At 39.6% G+C, this 18951-nt stretch overlaps 1 protein-coding gene across 6 annotated transcripts in view; it reads right to left on the reverse strand.

The window, feature by feature from the left end:
• The window catches only part of asap1b (ArfGAP with SH3 domain, ankyrin repeat and PH domain 1b), a 152349-nt gene that overhangs the window by 131510 nt on the left and 1888 nt on the right, over positions 1-18951 (reverse strand). For 5 of the 6 annotated variants that reach the window (XM_015354450.2, XM_069191061.1, XM_006634314.3 and 2 more), the window contains one exon: positions 18133-18259. In XM_015354450.2, the coding sequence (XP_015209936.1) occupies positions 18133-18259 (127 nt within the window). Of the gene's footprint in view, positions 1-18132; positions 18260-18602; positions 18887-18951 lie in introns of those variants that run through there. The other variant, XM_069191063.1, reaches the window with a different exon arrangement.

Here is an 18951-nt window from a genome sequence, read left to right on the forward strand (position 1 = left end):
ATTCATGAACTGCTTCTAAATATGTTGGGGATATTTATCACAGACTCACCTCTAGCTGAGTAAGACAGAAGAATCCCTTTAACATAATCAGAGGAATTTATTGTGACAAATTCTCAACCCCACCTCCATGTTTTTCTAAAGAAAAAAATCATCAAAACGATAGAACGATAGAATATATCGACATAGCTCATATATCTGATTGGATGCCTATGAATAAGGTGCAACATTGTTACTCTATTAGAACTTTCAAGGAAAAGTTTCTTGCAATGAAACTCATTACAAGAAAAAAACGACCAATTTATCAAAGGTAGAACTTTGAGAGGGTTGTCCTGTCACAGGCCTAGCAAACTGAAGGGCCCAAGAGTGATCTATTACATAGGAAAATGCTTTCCTTGCATCCAACTGAAATGACTATTTAATTATTTCTGTGAAGAGGACAGATACCTCAACACCTTGAATTATCCTGGTACAGCTGCATGAAAAACTCTTTAGAAGTTAGATGTTGAAACAAATCAAACCGAAAACAAGATTGGGACACTAGACACAGGGCCATGCTCCTTTCTCTGTCATGTCACCATGGTAACACATCCTTTCCATGTATGATCTACAGTATTGACAGAAACAAACCATAAAAAAGTAACAGCCCCCACACTGAATACAATAGATGAGAAAACGCTCTTTGCTGTGGTCTAGCTTGAACTTCAGTGAGCGCATTCTTTTTTCAAATTACAGCCGAGTCTTTCACTGTGCAGCTGTACATTGTTGTTCTGCAGAGCTGGTTTCTAGATCCTGACAAAGCAGGTTTTTTTTTTCCAACACCCAGTACAGAGAGAGCTAAGCACACCATTCCCTGCAACCACCGTTTTGCAATGCAGCGCATGTCACATGCTTGCATCACCATTTCCACCAGACTTCTGCAAGCTCTCCTTCAGCAACCACTTTTTGTACAGGCAGGCATTTCCTAAATGTACAAAAAAGGACCATGTGTTTAAAAATTAACCCTTTACGGCCTGTTGGGACTTGAAAGTCCAGTCAGTAGAAAATGGCTAGAACATTTTTTGGTGGAGAAAGGGAAGATTTTCAGTGAGACATTAGACAGCAGAATCAAGGTCAGTGAACACTGGTCTGGCCACTGGCCAAAGTTTAATCCTTGAAGAGCCAGATGTGTATGGCAGTCTACAACATATGAGCACTTTTAACTTTTTTTACACAAAAACAGAAATCCAAGCCATAAAGGGATAGACCAGAAGTTCACAAGCAATATCTAAGCACTGTCTCAAATATCTAGGACATGATTGAAAGCATTACTACATACATAAATTAAAGCATCGATGCTCAGCCTTAGACTGAACCATATGGGTTTCTGGATTTCTTAGTTTGAGTAAATTATTTATTCTTTTTGAAAGCGGTTCAGATATATTGACTTAAGTTTCCTATAAATCCTACAAGCTCTGGACTCAATGTCACTGTATTAACTTCCATGCTACAGAGTCTACAGAAGGGTTGGGAGAAGTACAATACAGAAGTACATTAATAGAAAGGCCATATGTTAAGCATTAAGCATATACCACAGGGCTGGATACAATGTATGACCTGTTTCCTCTGCTTGCCCTCTGACTTCTGCAGTATTAATCCTTTAAAGGAAGGTGTAATTGCATCTTTGCTCCAACAGAACTCAGCTTTTAGGTTGTCGTGCTATAAAAATGACAACTGCAACACTCGGTACCACATTCAAAATACAAACCTGTACTGCAAGAGTCACTTCCTTATTTGTCACAGATAAAGCACACTGCAGCAACAGAGTCCCAGCCCATCACTGTACAGAGGCTGCAGTAAGGTTTACTGGATGTTACTGGTGTGGTGTACTGGTCTGCCAATTTTGCCCAAAAGAAAAGAACTGTGGAAGTAAGAACTGGAACAGAAAGCACTGGGGACCACAAAAGTAAATCAAAGTATTCCCACAGTAGGTACCAAATTCCTGCAGGAGAGAAGGCTGAGTCTCAAGTGCTCTTTTCATACAGATATGACATCATTAACTGTTTCAACAACTTTTCTTTTTCAAAAAAGTCCAGTCACACTGTACAATTAATCCACTACCAGAAACTGAGCTTTTTTATTTTAAGAAATCCAGATTAAAGCAAGTTCAGTTAAGAATTACTACGATACTAATCACACCAACTCCCAAGCAATTGTGTGTGTACCATCACAACATAAGAAAGTTTACAAATGAGGGGAGATCATCTGGCCCATCTGACCCATTTGATTAAGTCGTTGCAATAATGTTACTCTTTGAATAGAGCCTATTTCTTTTTTTCCTCTCGTGATAAGAGAGAATAGCACTACTTTTAAATACCATCTTCCAGACCTTCACCAGCTCTCTTTAAAGGGGAACTTAGAAAGAATTAGCATTGAAGAATGCATTTAAACCACAATAAAAGAAAAAAGTACACAGTGACTTGTAAAACCTCCAATTTGCATCACAAAATAGCTGAAATTTCCAGGTACACACTGCACCATATTCTATGATTCTGAAGGAGACAACAAAATGTCCGGTGCCCTATTAAAACATTACTTAGAAGACTTGTGAATACATCTCTTTTAATCCAATAGAAATATTGATTTAGACTTTGTGACAGTTTTGCCAATAAATGGAACTTAACGTGTTAACTCTACACGCACATCATGTTGCGGGCAAATGTATGCTGCACGATCTGTACTTATTTGCTCGTATATCACATTACATTAGTCATTACGGTGACTAGCAAGGAGGAAGAGCTGCATCACGTCACAATTCTTGCAAACTCTTGCCCTCGCCCATGGTGAAACCATGGGATTGCGGCAACATGGCAACATACTGTACATACAGTACTTTCACAAAGTTAACGATTTTGAACTTAACTCGAAATTTGTCATTTAAATTATTTACTGACAGAGATTCAATAACCAGTTGGAGAAATTGGGATTGCAGTTCGTCTTTAACAAGACCTAATCTTGATTATCCCTAACTTTCTAATGTACCGAACAACAGCTGCTCAAGACAAACCAATTTCAAACTTCCTACAGTGAGAGGGTTACATTTTATGTGAAACTATTTTCCCTTCATAACTACAAAAAATGAACAGCTGCTTGCTTGGGGCATGGGTTGATTCCTGCAGTGACGAGCGCATTTGAAGACGATATGATTTTGATTTACTTTCTGGCGGAGAAAAGAAAACAATTCCAGGCAAGGAAATTATTGATCCACTATGTGCTCTCCTCCTATAGCATAAGAAACCACTTCACGTACAGAAAACCATGGAAATTAGGTAGCTCAATGAAAATTCAGAATCACATGCAACTTTAGCTTGGATCACAAAATATATTAAGGAAAACTTGCTGTAGTCAGAGCATCTTATATTCTCTGGATCTTTTCTTTCTGATAACTGTTTCTGTTCCATGTGACATATAGTACAGTATAAGGGCTTTATATTTCCCAGCCTCAGGGCCACTGAGTGTAGATTTGAAACACAAACATGGATATTACCGATCCATTACACCTCTACTCAAAACCTCTCCCCTCATTAAAAATAATAAATGCCGGAAAGCAAGTATTTCCTTCGATCACAGATTATACTGCATTAGCTGGATTTTTTAACAAATTGTGATCAATTTAAAATGATGTGCAGAAACGATAGCCCTAGCGTCCACTTTGACCTTATACTTCTTAACCCCAAACACATCTGTCCGTCAGTAGCCAGTGTGCAACCCAGATGCTGCTGCACTGATGTGACCCCTTAAGGACTACTGAAGTGTCCTGAATTTTAGACTTTATTGTAAATTGATAAAATAAAATCACAGAAAATACATTATAATCCAAAATAATTTCTACCCCCCACCTTTATTATGAAAAACAAAACAAAAAAATGGTTAAAGCACACCTTCACAACAACCTTATGTATAATATTTATATTTGAAAAATCCACTCTTCATTTACAACTTTACAGAAAACATTTTAAAAACATCTTTAGACACACTCAGAACTTATTTATGATACATGAATTCTAAGATGACCCTGCTCTTCACCAACCCCTAAAAACATCCTCACCACCTCCACAGACCTGAGGCCATATTCTTCCGAGTCTTACAGATGGTGAGTCTGGCCTGGCCAAATAGAAAAGTCTGCGTATTGAGCAAGTACAGTCCCTTGCTTTCAAGACAAGCCAATTATTATGACCTTCTTCAAAGATATGTTATTGCAAAAGTGGAATGGAACTGTTTTTATTACATAGTTTAAATGTATACTACCAGTTGCTTATGACACAGTGAAAAGGGCAAGCCTAAAAGCTCAACAGGCCAGAGCTTACCTTGGTCTCTGTAGTGTTAAGTAGGGATACCCCCAGCAATAAGGGTACGAATTCACACATCCATATGAAATTAAGCGATTGGGGTAAAGTACTGTATGTCGCACGGTTGGACACCAGCCGTCAACAAAACCAGAAATTGAACCCCTCCAGAGCACAGTTCCGGAGTCCAGAGCCTCAAAACTACTCTTCACTACCCCTCCCCTATTGATTTACAAACTGCTTTGATAAAACAAAATGTCTCAAGTGCAGTTTGTAATCCATGGTTTCTATTCTGCAAGTGCCTACGTAGAGGTCATGTGTGTGGCAACCTGTAATGATTCCTAATCATTTAAAGGGGAACTGCAATGTTATTTTTATGTTTCAGGTTTAGAAAAAAACAGCATTGATGAGTGCAACCACAACAAGATTTTTTCTAGTGTTATAGAATAGCATGCACTGCATCTAAAATATCACCTTGCAGGCCTTCACCAGCTCTCTTTAAAGGGGAACTTAGAAAGAATCACCATTAATGAGTGCATTTCAAACCACAATAAAAGTAAAATGTACACAAGAACTGGAGGTAGAACAAAATTAATTAAATGTATAGGTATGCGCTGTGCCATATTCTGTGATTCAGAACGAGAAAACACAACGTCTAGTGACATGTGCAGCCCTCTGACATTTTAAACAAATAGCCTTTTAAATACATCTCTTTTAATCCAAACCTGCTGCACAACCTGTAATTATTCACTCGTACATCACTTTACATTAGTCAATACAGTGACTAGTGAGCAGGAAGGGCTGCATCCAATTGTGGGAACTTTCACTCTTGCACATGGCGAGACGAGGAGGGGTTTGCGACAACATGGCAGTTTACAGTAGTTTCACAAGTGCTTAATTTGAAATTTTCTATACCATCAATACATTTATTTTGTTACCAAGATTTAATAACTGGTTTGAGAAAACAGGACTGCAGTTCCTCTTTAAGCAGTGTTATGCAGATAGGTACTGTATGTGATGATAAAGCAAAGCCTTCACCATATGATGGACACCCACTTACTAGAGCAGTGCATATAATGTTTCCTTCCTATCTAGCTTCTAACATTTGATATCTAGCATATCCTATTAAGTAGTTTTGTTTGCCCTATTCCCTCTGGTAGCTTCTCTTTATCTTTATCTACAGTATAACCATGGACACTACTATAGCAATGGAAACCTAGATTCTGAAAACAGCTCTCGAAGCAGAAACAACAAAAACTACCCCAGTTAAGAATGGCAGTTTCGAGCTTCAGCACCTTCTTTGGCTTTTCTTGCCCTTCCTAAGGCATTAATAAACTGAAGTAACTGTTTTCAAGCTTTTCAAGAAAAACTTGCAAGACTATATTTTACTTTTAATATATTCATCTAGCAGACGTTTTTATCCAAAGCAACTTCAAATTGCATCCGGTCAAGCTGCATTAAAACAGTAGCATAAAAATAACAATGAAACCACAGAAAACATTAAGCACAGCTACCAGTAGGATCCTAAACTTACAGGGAGGAAGTAGCAGCATAAGAGCATAAACTGTAAGTAAGGGTGAGTCATGATCCTCTGGAGATGGACACACCCTGAAGAGATGAGTTTTGAGCCTCTTCTGGACAATGGCGTGTGAGTGTGAACTTCCAACTGTGGCTGACAGGTCTTTCCACCATTAGGGGGGCCAGGGAAGAGAAAAAGTCAGGCATGGGATGCGTGTCCCCCACAGCACTGACCTTACCATCCAGCCTGCTGAAGCGGATGTCTGCGCCTCGCAGGAACATACCGTAGGGCCTGACAATGATCTGCAGGTACACTGGTGTAAAACCCCATGGAAGCCCTGCAGGCTAGCACCAAGGTAACGAGGGATAAAATAATCAGCTAATAAAGGATTACAGTGGAGAAGAGCCCAGAAAATAGGACACAAACACAGGTTAAAGACTCCCATTGAAAAAGAAAACCTGCTCCCCTGATCGATCCTTTCCACATGACTGAGATTCAAAAGCAACGCATCTTTATGGGGAACGCCCTATAAAATGGCAACTTCTGACAACAGTGCTCTTTCATTTTATTTCAAAATGTACAATTTCTTACAGGTCACCAGGTCTTCATGCTAATAGCGACATCGTGTCTGTGCAAAAAGTATCCTCAGAAACAACTCTGTCATGTATTAGAAGATTAGAAGTAGGAAAACAGAAAAGCTTTAGGCTTTAATACATATGGTATTTATAAAACAGAAGAACAGTGCATTTTTTACTTAACATGTTTTTATGCACTTTATGCACTGAAAATTAGGTAACAAATATGTTATGTCCAGCACTTAGTACTGCTAGTGCTTGAGGCTCAAGTAGGAATGCATCAAATTGCTACATTATAAAGGTCTTGCTTCCCAGTGTAACATTACAAAGGTCGTGTGAACAAATAAAGAACACAAGAATGAATGGAACTTTACACCTATTATAACTACATACCTTGCACTTTTGTCTAGAGTTTAATGTTAGAATTAAAAACAGTGTAGCTTTGTAGAAATGGGAAAGCAATGCACCAGCTATAAAGTCAAACTCACAGTCCTGTGAGCTATGAGACAACCATTAGAAAGGAGCATATATATTGTAAAGGAAAAGGCACCACTGATTTAACATCCTCAAAAATACTGTTCCTGAAAAGACTGCTGCCTTCTACAAAATAGGTTTACCCGAGGTTAACTGGTAGCTGTGAAAATCATATCTGCAAACACAAGTTTAAAACCCAGGGACTGATAACATTGGAATGACTTCCAATTAGACATTCACTGCTTTCAAGCCAAGAAAAAAAAAAACATTACAAATGAAAGCAGGTCTTTGGAACAGGATGTTAAACCAATTATGCACACTGAAAACGGGTCAAACCACTTTTACAATAGAAGTGCACAGCAAACCATTCACTGCTGGTCAGAAAGGTGAGTTCACACTATTGGTTTCTTTGTAAATGTATTGCTTCAATGCCAGTAAAAGTGCACAGATTCAGAAACGTACTATACATCTTAGAGCTGATTCCAGCTTGCTATGTTACTAAATGCTTAATGTTTGATTGTCATTCTATTGCTCAGCACATCCTGATAAAAAAAATTAATCATTTTCATCATTACCCCCTCCAGCAAAATAAAAATGCAATGATTTGGATTGTCAAAAATGGCAGCCGAAACACAAAGCACAAACAAAACAAAATCCTTAAAGTCATACTGGTATCAAACTGAGATATGGAAACAACAGAAAACAACAAGGGAGCTTAATCTGCATGGTCCAGTAACGTTGCTCTGCTGAGTAGCTTTCAAAAGAATCAGTTATTTTAAAATAAATCTGCTCTAGAAAAACACAGAAGCTACATTACTACTCTTTACAAAACAAAACACTCAAAAAACAAAGCTGACTACAGCTCAAAACTTTCCTTATTGTGTGTTCATTTTTATGTCCCCACAGAAAGATGGAAATTTCAGCTTCAGTGGCTATGAGGATCGGATCCCCGATTGTGTGAAAAGAGCTCTGCTTCCCTGTTACTCATGTAATGGAATAAGTCATGTGATCCCTTGTGCTGGAATTCCAAAAGAGCTACTGCAGCCTTGTGCAGAGGGCACCTCTCCAACAGATGTTTTCAGTTTACGCTTTGGTTCCTGAATTCTAAAACAGAAAGTCCAATCGGTGATTCATGAACCTGAGAATTTCTTTAAAAGTTCATTAAAAAAAATCACTGCAGAAGATAAACAACACCTCCAGCCTTTTCTTTCAGAGAAGGTTTCATCTCTCATTATTACTTTTCTGAACTCAAAATCAGTTTAGAACACTTTCATTTTTGAAAAAGCTAAAAGAACAGAAGTGGTGATTTAGGAAGCAATTCCATCAAATGGAAGAACATGGTGGCATGGTGGCGCAGTAGTTAGCACTGTGCCTTCCAGCCCTGGGGCCTGGGGTTTAAATCCAGTAGGGTGCCATCTGTGTGGAGTTTGTATGTTCTCTTGTTTGACACCCTTCCCTGCACCTGTTGTTTGCCAGGATAGGCTTCAGCTTCCCAACGACCCAAAATTGGAAAAAGCAGTTAGAAAATGGATGGACAATGGAAACAATTCCAAAACCATCACAGATTGAAAGCAACAGTTACATCAGACAAGCTTTCTTGTTGCATACAGCACGGTCAGGTGCAAAGATGCGAGCGAGACACCTATAACTCTGATGACGCCCTGAAGTATGTTCGAAAAGAGCTCCAGTTCCCCTCCCAAATCTTCTGTCAGCAGACTGTAGTCATCACTTGACATGTTGGTCACACAATGATGACGCTGGGTCATGTGGGATCCGTTGGTATAGTTAACTTCCAGTACAGCTCGCATCTACTGTAAAGACCAATCCTGTCCAGTCCCAGAAACTCGCAGAGGTGAGGAATGAGATTTCTCAAGGGCTGCCAGTGAAGAACACACAAGGGAGATGACAGCCAAGCTTGTAATATCATTCAAACGTAAATGGCCCAGCACTTACAAGAGACAGCACTAAATTTAATACTCTTCTATTATATATTACCCCACATATGAATGGTGCCTAATTACAAAGCAATGAAAACAAGTCATCTAACACAGGTTATTACAACCCTGTTTTCAATTAAATAAGATACAAATTCCTCTGTAGATGTAATTCATGCTTGCTACAAGTTAAAAGTGAAATTGCATCAAGCATGCCTAGATGTGATAGTGAGGTGATGGAAAAATTAGCAAAAGCTCCCCAGCTGGTAAGGTTGGTCTGCTCAGTACTTTGATGGGAGACCTCTGGAGCTGTAAGTGGTGTTAGTTAACCAATTGGAGGGACTATTCATACCAATCCCCCAGTATATTAATGCTAGCAGCCATATCACCCTGCAACTCACAACTGGCAACCCATTGAAGCTCATCTAAGCTTATCTAAAAACTAAGTTTGTGCTGGAAGAGGTGTTAGTGCGGCCAGCAGGAGGCACTCACCCTGCAGTCCATGTGGGTCCTAATGGCCTAGTATAGTGACGGGGACACCATACTATAAAAAGGCACTGTCCTTCAGATGAGACATAAAACCGACGTCCTGACTCCCTGTGGTCATTAAAAATCCTGGTGTAACCCCAGCACCCTGGCCAAATTTCCTACTGGCCCTTACCAACCACGGCCTCCTAATAATCTCCATTTATGAATTTGCTTCATCACTCTGTTCTCCTCCCCACTGATAGCTGGTGTGTGGTGAGCGTTCTGGCACACTATGGCTGCCGTCATATCATCCAGGTGGGGCTGCACATTAGTAGTAGTGGAGGGGAGTCCCCATTACCTGTAAAGCAGTGAGTGGAGTGTCCAGAAAAGCGCTATATAAGTGTAACCATTTGCTATTATGATGATGATGATGATGATGATGATGATGATGATGATGATGATGACAGGAGTCACTGGGCTGGAGGAGATGTCATCCATTGAATGCGACATTTAACTGAGGTCCAGATACTTGGTTAGAAAAACTCTTATGGTATTGTTGTAAGAGAAGTGTTGCTACTCCTGGTGTCCTGGCTTACTTCCTCTGTGGGCTTGTGAAATTTGGCCTCCTGTGCCACATAAATCTCTTGAAGGACTGTAGGGTACCTGAACTCTATTTGCTGTAACCTTTATAGTAAAGCCATCACTATAAACAGTAAAGGATTGTGAAACCACCCCTGGTATAAAACCTTCCCATCCTATCTTGGTCCATAATCTGCTTCGGCCTCCCCAGGTTTGCCTGTACAGTACACCTATTTTTTTAAATAATAAGAGAGCTGAGGCTGAGCTTCTCCCTTCTTACCCCAACTTTAAGGGAACCCCTTCTAACCCCTCTCCAAACTGATGGCACAACAATCCCACTTCTCCCTTTTAACCTCCAATAAATATTAATCTTTAACTCCGTTTAACTCTAACCCTTAACTAGTCTACCATAACAACTTGCCAATTAGACTTTATGACCTGTGTGGTGAACCTTTTCATAGAGAAGCAGCAGAGCGGTGGCTCCGTGGCTAAGGATCTGCGCCTGTGGCTGGAAGGCTGCCGGTTCAAAACCTGCGGCCGGCAGAGGAATCCCACTCCGTTGGGCCCCTGAGCAAGGCCCTTAACCCCAACTGCTCCAGGGGTGCCGTATAAATGGCTAACCCTGCGCTCTGACCTCAAGCTTCTCTCTCCCAGGCTGTGTGCCTGTGTGTCTCATGGAGAGCAAGCTGGGGTATGCGAAAAGACAAATTCCTAATGCAAGGAATTGTATGTGGATAATAAAAAATAAATTGATCTTATTTTATGCTCTCCCTGCCCTGTGCGATTGCCTGTTACTTTTTTTGTCTTTCTAACCGCTCTCTTACGTCGCACATCCATAATGCAAACCATCACAGACAGCTTAGAGGCACAGCTGTTCCTTTACAGCTCTCTTAATGCATCTGATGAGGCATCTTCTCACTTCTCTACCCAAGCAGCTGTGCAGTGGAGCTTCTTTCCAACACCCAAGAGGAGTGGATGAAGTGGGTCCCCTCCTGCACATAAAGAGTACTGGGTTCCTTTGGGATAAGAAAGCTCTATATTACAATCTCAAATGATTATTTTTTTCATACTACTTTGTCATCTGCAATTGACCCGCTGAACATTTAGCATTGACAAGGGTGTAAATTTAGGAGTAAGGGTCATCTTAATATTTCACAGCTGTAACACACTGGCAGCAAAAAAAAATAATTACATTTCATAAGCAGCTGCACTTGATTTCAATCAATTCAAAACAGAAACAGAGCATTTACAGCAACGCAAGCCTACATAACTTTGGCTGACATTTCTCAAAAGCTATTCTTGAACACAACACAGAAAGTAATGCAGCAGTAGTAAGGATGCTGTATGATTGCCATGTATTTCCAAATGTCTCATTAAATAAAAATTTAGCAAATTACCAGGTACACCATGTCACAAGCATGAATAAGAACATGTTCTAAGTCTTCAATATGCTATGAACTTGCTTGCCAAAGTATTACGAACTTCAAATTAAATACAATGTTTGCCCTCTATGAGCAAGAACAGGCTGACTTATTGGGAAACCTACAGCTATTAAAGGTCCTCTATATTACCCTATTTAAAGGTCCTCCTTACAACCCTTATTACCAACAGCTACATGTTCTGAACCACTAATGCCTCCTTTTTATTCTCCTCTCCACCTCTTTTTCCTGCTACCATTGTTATATAAACCCAAACTCTGTACTCAATTTAAAACATGATTCAAATACATTTACAAGCCAAATACATGATGTGCCCATTCAAACACCAAGATGAGCTCGAATAGGATACGGCCTTGTCCACCACTACTCAACAGGATTGAGATCTAGGGATTGTTCAGAGCAAAGAGAATGGAAGTCTGTCTTCACACCCAATCACACATTACAAGCTGTTCGGACTTTCTGATCTTAGTAAGGATCCAAGTATTTTGGACATTGAGTGTACATACTACACCGTGAAAAGTATTCAGGCCCTTGCACAAAAACATGCTGCTTTAAAGCTTGCAATTAAGACACTTTTGATCTGTTTAATATCTGTTATATTCGCAACCTACTCTAAACAATTAAATAATACGAAAAATGCAATAGTGATGATTATACAGTATTCAAACCATTTGCTGGGACACACCTTAATTCAAATGCAATAAAGAGCCTTAAAATGTCACACAATTAGATTCCGTCTGTGTGCAATGATAGTGGTTCACCTGATTTCAAAGTAAATCCACCAGTTTCTGTAAAGTTTCTCAGTTAGGTAATGAAATTAAAGCACAGATTCAACCACGGAGACCAAGGAGGTTTCAAATCACCTCAGAAAAAGTTGTATAAAGGCAGTGATAAGAAGAAGCTATTTAAACATTTCAGAGACTCTTAATACCACTTTAAGTATAGTGAAGTCGATCATTAAGCAATGTCGATCATTAGCCAATCAACGATTAGATCTGGAAGTTCCTCCGACTTTAGCAGTCCGGCAAGGACGAAGCAGGTTTGAGATTCCACCATGAGGCCACAGGTTAAACCTCAGAAGAACACTCGCTTCAGACCTACAACTCCAAATTTACCTTTTATCATGACAACGATCCAAAGCTACACTGAAGTGGATTAAGAACAAGACAGTGATTGCCCTTGAGTGGCCCAGCCAAAGTGCTGACTATTGAGTCCATTATGAAATCGGTGGAAAGACTTGAAAACCACTGTCCATAAGCAATCCTCAACCAAAGTGAGAAACCTAGAGCAAGATTGCCAAGAAGAATGGGCACAAAATGCACAAAGCTGGTATGCACAGTTGCTAGACTTACCAAGAAAGACCTACGGCTGCACTTGCTCCTAGAGGTGCTTCCACAAAGTCCGAAGATAACGAATTTGACTATTTATACAATCAACATACTGCAGTTTTTTCTCTTTAGTTTTGCTGACCTTTGCTCTAAAGTATTCTACCCTCAGAAGTCTTCAGTTTGAACATTCACTTTTTGAAGTAAATATTACATCTTAAAAAAATGCTGAAGCATCATTTTGTAATTTCACAAAATGGGAGACCACAAGAAAGGGCTGAACTCTTTTGCAAGGTGCTGTTTTCATATTGCACATGTATGTAAAAGTTTATCTCCGTTTTGAAACCTTCGGCATCATGTGGCCTAGATTACATTGAGCACAGGTCAATTAGCTCACCTTAGACACTCTATGAGAATCAAACCACTTTGTCAATTAGAATTAAAAGGGTGAGGCAGCAACAAACAAAAGGCCTGCGTGATTTCATGTCTGGGCCTTGCGACTTTACTGAACCATGACAGGATGCTTTCAAAGTGATGTTTTCGGCCATTTGAAATAAGGATCCAGCTGCTCGATGCTCTCCTGTGCTGGAGGGCTCATGCCACTGCTGACCCTGCGGTTGCAGCCGGTGAGACAGTCCATTATGAGCTACAGCATGGAAAAGCCAGCAGCAGGCCAACACCACCAGCCTCATCCACAGTAATAGTAAAAGAGGTGGTACTGTAAGTGGTCATCGAAAGTGAACTGAACTCAAATCCTGTGAGAAACTACTCAGGAAATCACTCACACCCCCGTCCAACCCACCCTGTGAAACTTATGGCAGACAATACCAGTAAACATCTGTGACATATGTAAACAAACACTGAGAGACATTAAAATTGAGTATTAGAACCGAGTGCACTTTTATTGCCTCTCTGAGCATATACATATACAGGTATGCAGATTGCCGCACCTGGATGAGTGACACTAAACCAAAGAGAGGAATTTGTGCCCAGGAGAAATTACAAGCTCATTAATTAACACTGTTGAAGGATGTTTCCGTAAGCTAAAATCAAGCATTGTTTACTTTTTCAGTATTCTAATACTTAATTACAGACTTAAAAATGTGCACTTGCTCAATTTGTTTAGAACCATAATTTAAAAAAGTGAGAAGTAAATTGTGCTGTGACTTTAATTGAGCCTAATAACAACAGCCCAGGACTGCAGTCCCTATTTAATCACATCAGCAAGAAGAACGATGTTCTTGTTTTGAGATTGAGTTACTCCAAACCTTCACAGTTCCATCAATCCCACCAAAATGACAAATCACAGAGCCTTCGGTTACTATGGGCAGAGCAGTGAAACCCTACTAACAAACACTGCCTGCAAGAATTTCTGAATTAATTTGTTTTCCTGAAATCCATTTGGAATAACCATTACCACATAACAGCCTACCCAGGTGGGAGACTGGGAGAATGTGTTGTGTGTGTGCAATTGAAATTCCTATGCACAGTGCACTAAGAAAGAGAGGTGCTCCAGGCTTTGTAAGACAGGTTCAAACAAGCTAGCTAAGCTACAGTAAAAACACTCTTCAAATGTTAGACTCCTGGCTATTTCTATTGCTTTTTCATTAGATGTTCCTATGCTCTCTTTCAAGGAACAAAATATGTCCTATGGTATTGGAAACATATAGTATCCAGTGATTTTTAAAGAGAAATATTTTACTAAACACAAATTATTTTCATTATTATAATAATTTCTTTGTTTTTTTCTAAACATCAAGAACTGGGCATGGTTGAAGTGGATTATAGGAAACACAATCACAGCACATAAAAACAAGAGAACTACAAGCTTGTGCAGCTGGTGTTTTGTTTACCAAAAAAAATATTTTAAAGAAGCAATGATTTATCGGATTTATCTTTTTCTATTTTTTCTTGAAGGAAATGAAAGCTCCGTGACAGGGATGAATCAGTGAATTAAAATCCTTTAAAGCATTCACAAAGTCAACACAGTGCACTTCTTCATGATCAATGTTCAAACACGAACCAGAGGAGTCCAGTGAAAGTTACGGGGGGGACATTAAAGACTGAAACTGGGAACAAGCTAGCCAACCACCTTACTGAAACAGCAACACTTCAGCTTTCCTCAAGACAACTGGACAAGATCTTCAGATCAATCGCAACCGCATATACAAGAAGGAACAAATGGCCTCCTCTCATTCTCAACCTTATTTATGTTCTTATTTCCTTAGGGGGTTTTCTAAAATGTATTTCAAGGCCTTCCTGAGAATTACAGCTCTTATTTGGTGAGAATGAAAATAGCAAGTGCTGCATATAGGCTGTGTACTTCACTTTCATCATCTACACTGAGGTGTACTTCTGTATGGTTGCAGATTAAATGTTTCTTCCATAAATTGTCAGGAACATTTGGATTTGATATGCACACTGAAGACACCTTTTACAGTAAAACCTGACACACTATACTGTACCTTTCCAAAATCCCCAGACACCTAACAAGGTTCTCCTGCAAAAGGAAAGCGCCACAAAAGCATCTGATCACTTGTCACAAAGCTGCCAGTAGCAGAGCACCATATTCTTAATCTGAACAGCAGTGCAGAAGCAGGTATCAGGGAAAACCACTGCACCAAATTCTGGCATAGGTGGGCATTTTGACCAACTGTATATGGCAGTGAAACAGCAGGCGACTTTAATAATAACACTATGAACTCTGAAAACCTACAAATGCACACCAGGCCTCCAAAACTTTACACTTTCAAAGCTCAGTTGCAGTTTTACAGCGCACAGAATACCAATGCATGCTGCAGGAGACATTCAGCTTTAAACTGGTGGATATATTTTGCTAGGGAATTGCACTGAAACTACAACTATATCCCTTCCTAGTCAAGATTATCGTTCATTTCAAAACCACATCAATGCACCCAAAGGCATGAACATACTGCACATTAAAGGTAGTTATTCAAGCTTCTTGAGAAGCTTTCAAACCATTATTTTAAATAGTGGTTCCTCAAACTAGGAGTGACAAAAAACCACAGGTACTGTATATAAAGGGGCCTGGGAGAATAAAAATAATAATCAATCATGAGACACAAATTCCACTACTGTACCTGATATGAAAGCATTTCAATTCTGTGCCAGATTCAAAATGAACATCTAATAAACAAGACTGTTACATACACAGTATATACTGTACATACTATATATTAGTATCTGATAAGGTTGAACTATAAATTATTCATTTTGGTCAGAACTGGGATCTTTTGTATAAACAGACTTTTGACTAGGGTGATGAAAATGCATTTAAAAAAACATTCCTTGGTGGATTACCTAGGATGTTAACACGTCACCTTGTGGTCCTGTCTGGCAGGACATCAGCATTAGCTCAACAAGAACAAGCTCTGGGAATGGGCTGGAGGTCAAAGAGGGTGCAAACTTTTTTTTCCCATATGAGAGACCTCACTGCATGTGCTTTTCAACTGGTGTATTGAGAAGCATTATGGGAATACAGATGCAAACAGAACTACTGCTCTTCCGCACCCTGTATCCTAAATTGGCTGATTCTCTACAACCCTGGCTGATTCTCTATGAACCCTCTTCATCCTAACCCCCTTGCTTGTTAGGATACATAAACCCAAAATGCCCTCAGAAAGGTCGAGTTTAACTAAGACACCATTCACATTTACATGCACGTGAAGAAACTTATTTCAGATAAAGGGTGCATAAACTCACATCCACAGTTCTATGCTGTGTTCTCTAAATAAAAAATGGAGCATTCCATCAAGAAACAGTCATGTTCTGCCAGAGATACTCTCTGTTGTCTTTTCTGGCATCCATGTTTATGGTTCTTAATTATTACTATGTTTTTTGAAGCTGTATTTTTGATCAAGGACTCAAGGCTCATTAATTGGAGCACAATGCTCTATATTAATGAAGTGCAAAATCCTTACTTTAGCCTTGATACGTTTTTTTTTTAACCAAGTAGTTGGACAGTTAATGGTCTGAATCCATAGACTGTCACCCTCAAAGATGCTTTTTAGGCCTACAACAGATGGTATCGTTCACACACCAATCTTCACGGGCATTGTATCAGTATCAGTGGGACACTACAATTATTGTCCTGTGCTGAGCCAGCTTCACCCCTAAGTTCCAAAATGGCAACAATAACAGGCTAGGAAATATTTTAAAAAGCTGCCAATTCTTGTAGCACTTCAAAATCTCACCCTTGTAAGGGATGTAACACTTCATGGTCCATGTGAACTTCCAGCTGATTAATGTTGGATTGAACAGGCCAGGCCCGAGTATCCTTTCAGGAACTACTTACACAACATATCCAGAATGGGTTTATAAAGAGCATAAAGGGCAGAACAAAAACCCAACATAAATGGGTACCTTAGAAGAGAACTATGGGCGACAACCATTGCTCGGTGTAAAACAGTAATAATATTAAAAGAACAATTACAATTAATGCAGCTGATTTGCCATTTTTGCACCTCTTTAAAAATTTAAACGTTCTAAATGTCAGCTTTCCAAACTATTTTTGTATGGTATGTTGTAATGTTATGATGTAACATTTTTTATTCAGGTTTTTAAAAACGCTGCACCACAATCTGCTGTCTTGATCCCATCAGACGGCTACTTCAACACAAATCTGTATCACTATTTTCCAAATAAATTAATCTCCGTTACAATACTAGCAACGTTTTCAGTTCAGAACAACAATAGTTCATAACACAATATTCCCATCACTCAGGAGCCCAACCTTAAACTGACCTTGGCGTAATATTACCGATTTGTTATACACCTAATTTACCCGGGCTACGCAAGTCATTTGTAACAAGCACAGTCACATTCATAAGCTTTTATTCAGTGTACTGTATATACGCAATGAATTATTGGCTCTTCCTCGCTCGCCAAGACTTAAGTGGATAGCTACCCAGAAATCGCCATTCTTATTATTTGGTTTAAATCGGCAAGAACCACGTTCATTCCAAGATAGATGAAAGTCACAATATCAAATGGCTAGTGTGACACACCGTTATTTGCATGTCTAATATTCTGAAAGTACAAATAAAAAATAAAACATGTTATAGCAGTGTTTTTTTAATGATTCTATACCTTTTCCCTTAATGACACACACCGTTGAATGAGTTAATACAAAATGAATTGTGTCCAAATACAATGTTACGTGCCTGAATTGTTAGTAACAATTGTTTATAAACAAGGGTCTCAAGCAGTTGCACTGAAATGCATCGGTTTGTGAGCATTAAAAAGCAAGCAGATCTATGGTGCTGGTGTTTGGCATTCATTTTCTGGGGGGAAATGATCGCAACCGTGCATTGCAATTTACGTATATGAAAATACTGTTCTGTAGGTACCGTTTTAAAATGGCACGCTTTCATCAGTTAAGTATATAGCGACTGCCAGTGTAGCTTGCACCACTCATTTTTAACGAATCGTATTATTTGGAAGCCCCGCCGCCCAGCGATGTGATTCTCTCCCCTACCTCTTCCAGCACGTTGACGGTATTCCGGCAGCTCTGCAGGCGGGTGGTAAAGCTGGACGTGGTCGGGGAATTATAATCCTCCGTAGTCTCCGAGAGAAACTCGGACACCGAAATCTGATCCGGCATCCTTCAGCAAGGAAACGCGAAAAGGGGATATGGGGGGAAAAAACGGAAAACCTAAATCATTAAAGAGCAAACTTGCCAAGGAGAGGAAATGTGTGTCTTTTTACTACAATATCAGAAACAAAAAAGCTGCAAAAATAAGAACAGATGCCTTGTTTGAAATTATGCAATTAGCCGATTTCAGTCCCCTTGGTTACAGGGGATTCCAAGTAATTTCCCCCTTCTCCCCTCCAGTCTTTTCCGTAACCTCTGCTTCTATTGCAACACTGTCCACAACAGTTTTAATTATTTTCTTTGCTTCCACCAACACAAGCTGTAAATCGGAGCATAACAGATGTCCTCATTACGTTTTCCGCAAATGTAGGTGTTTGCGCCTGCAATTCCACTTATTGGGTAGATCCAGCAGCTGTAACGGTCTGTTTTGAGATTTTCTTTTCCCCCTTTTCTCTTCCCACTATTTTTTTTTCTTCCTGACGATCTCTGCTCTCTGACACTCACTCACTCACACACACATACATACACGCACTCTTTCTCTCTCTCTCTTCCTTTCACCCACCCACCGCGAACCTCAGGGACAAACAAGGAAGAACTCTGCGCATGCCTAAATATCACAAACAATACAGCCGCCCTGAAAAGCTAGACATCTGTAGCCGTCCAGGCCAGAACCGGTCCTTAGAATTGCACGCATTTTCAAAA

This window comes from Lepisosteus oculatus, chromosome 6 (assembly GCF_040954835.1).
Source record: "Lepisosteus oculatus isolate fLepOcu1 chromosome 6, fLepOcu1.hap2, whole genome shotgun sequence".
NCBI lineage: Eukaryota > Metazoa > Chordata > Actinopteri > Semionotiformes > Lepisosteidae > Lepisosteus > Lepisosteus oculatus.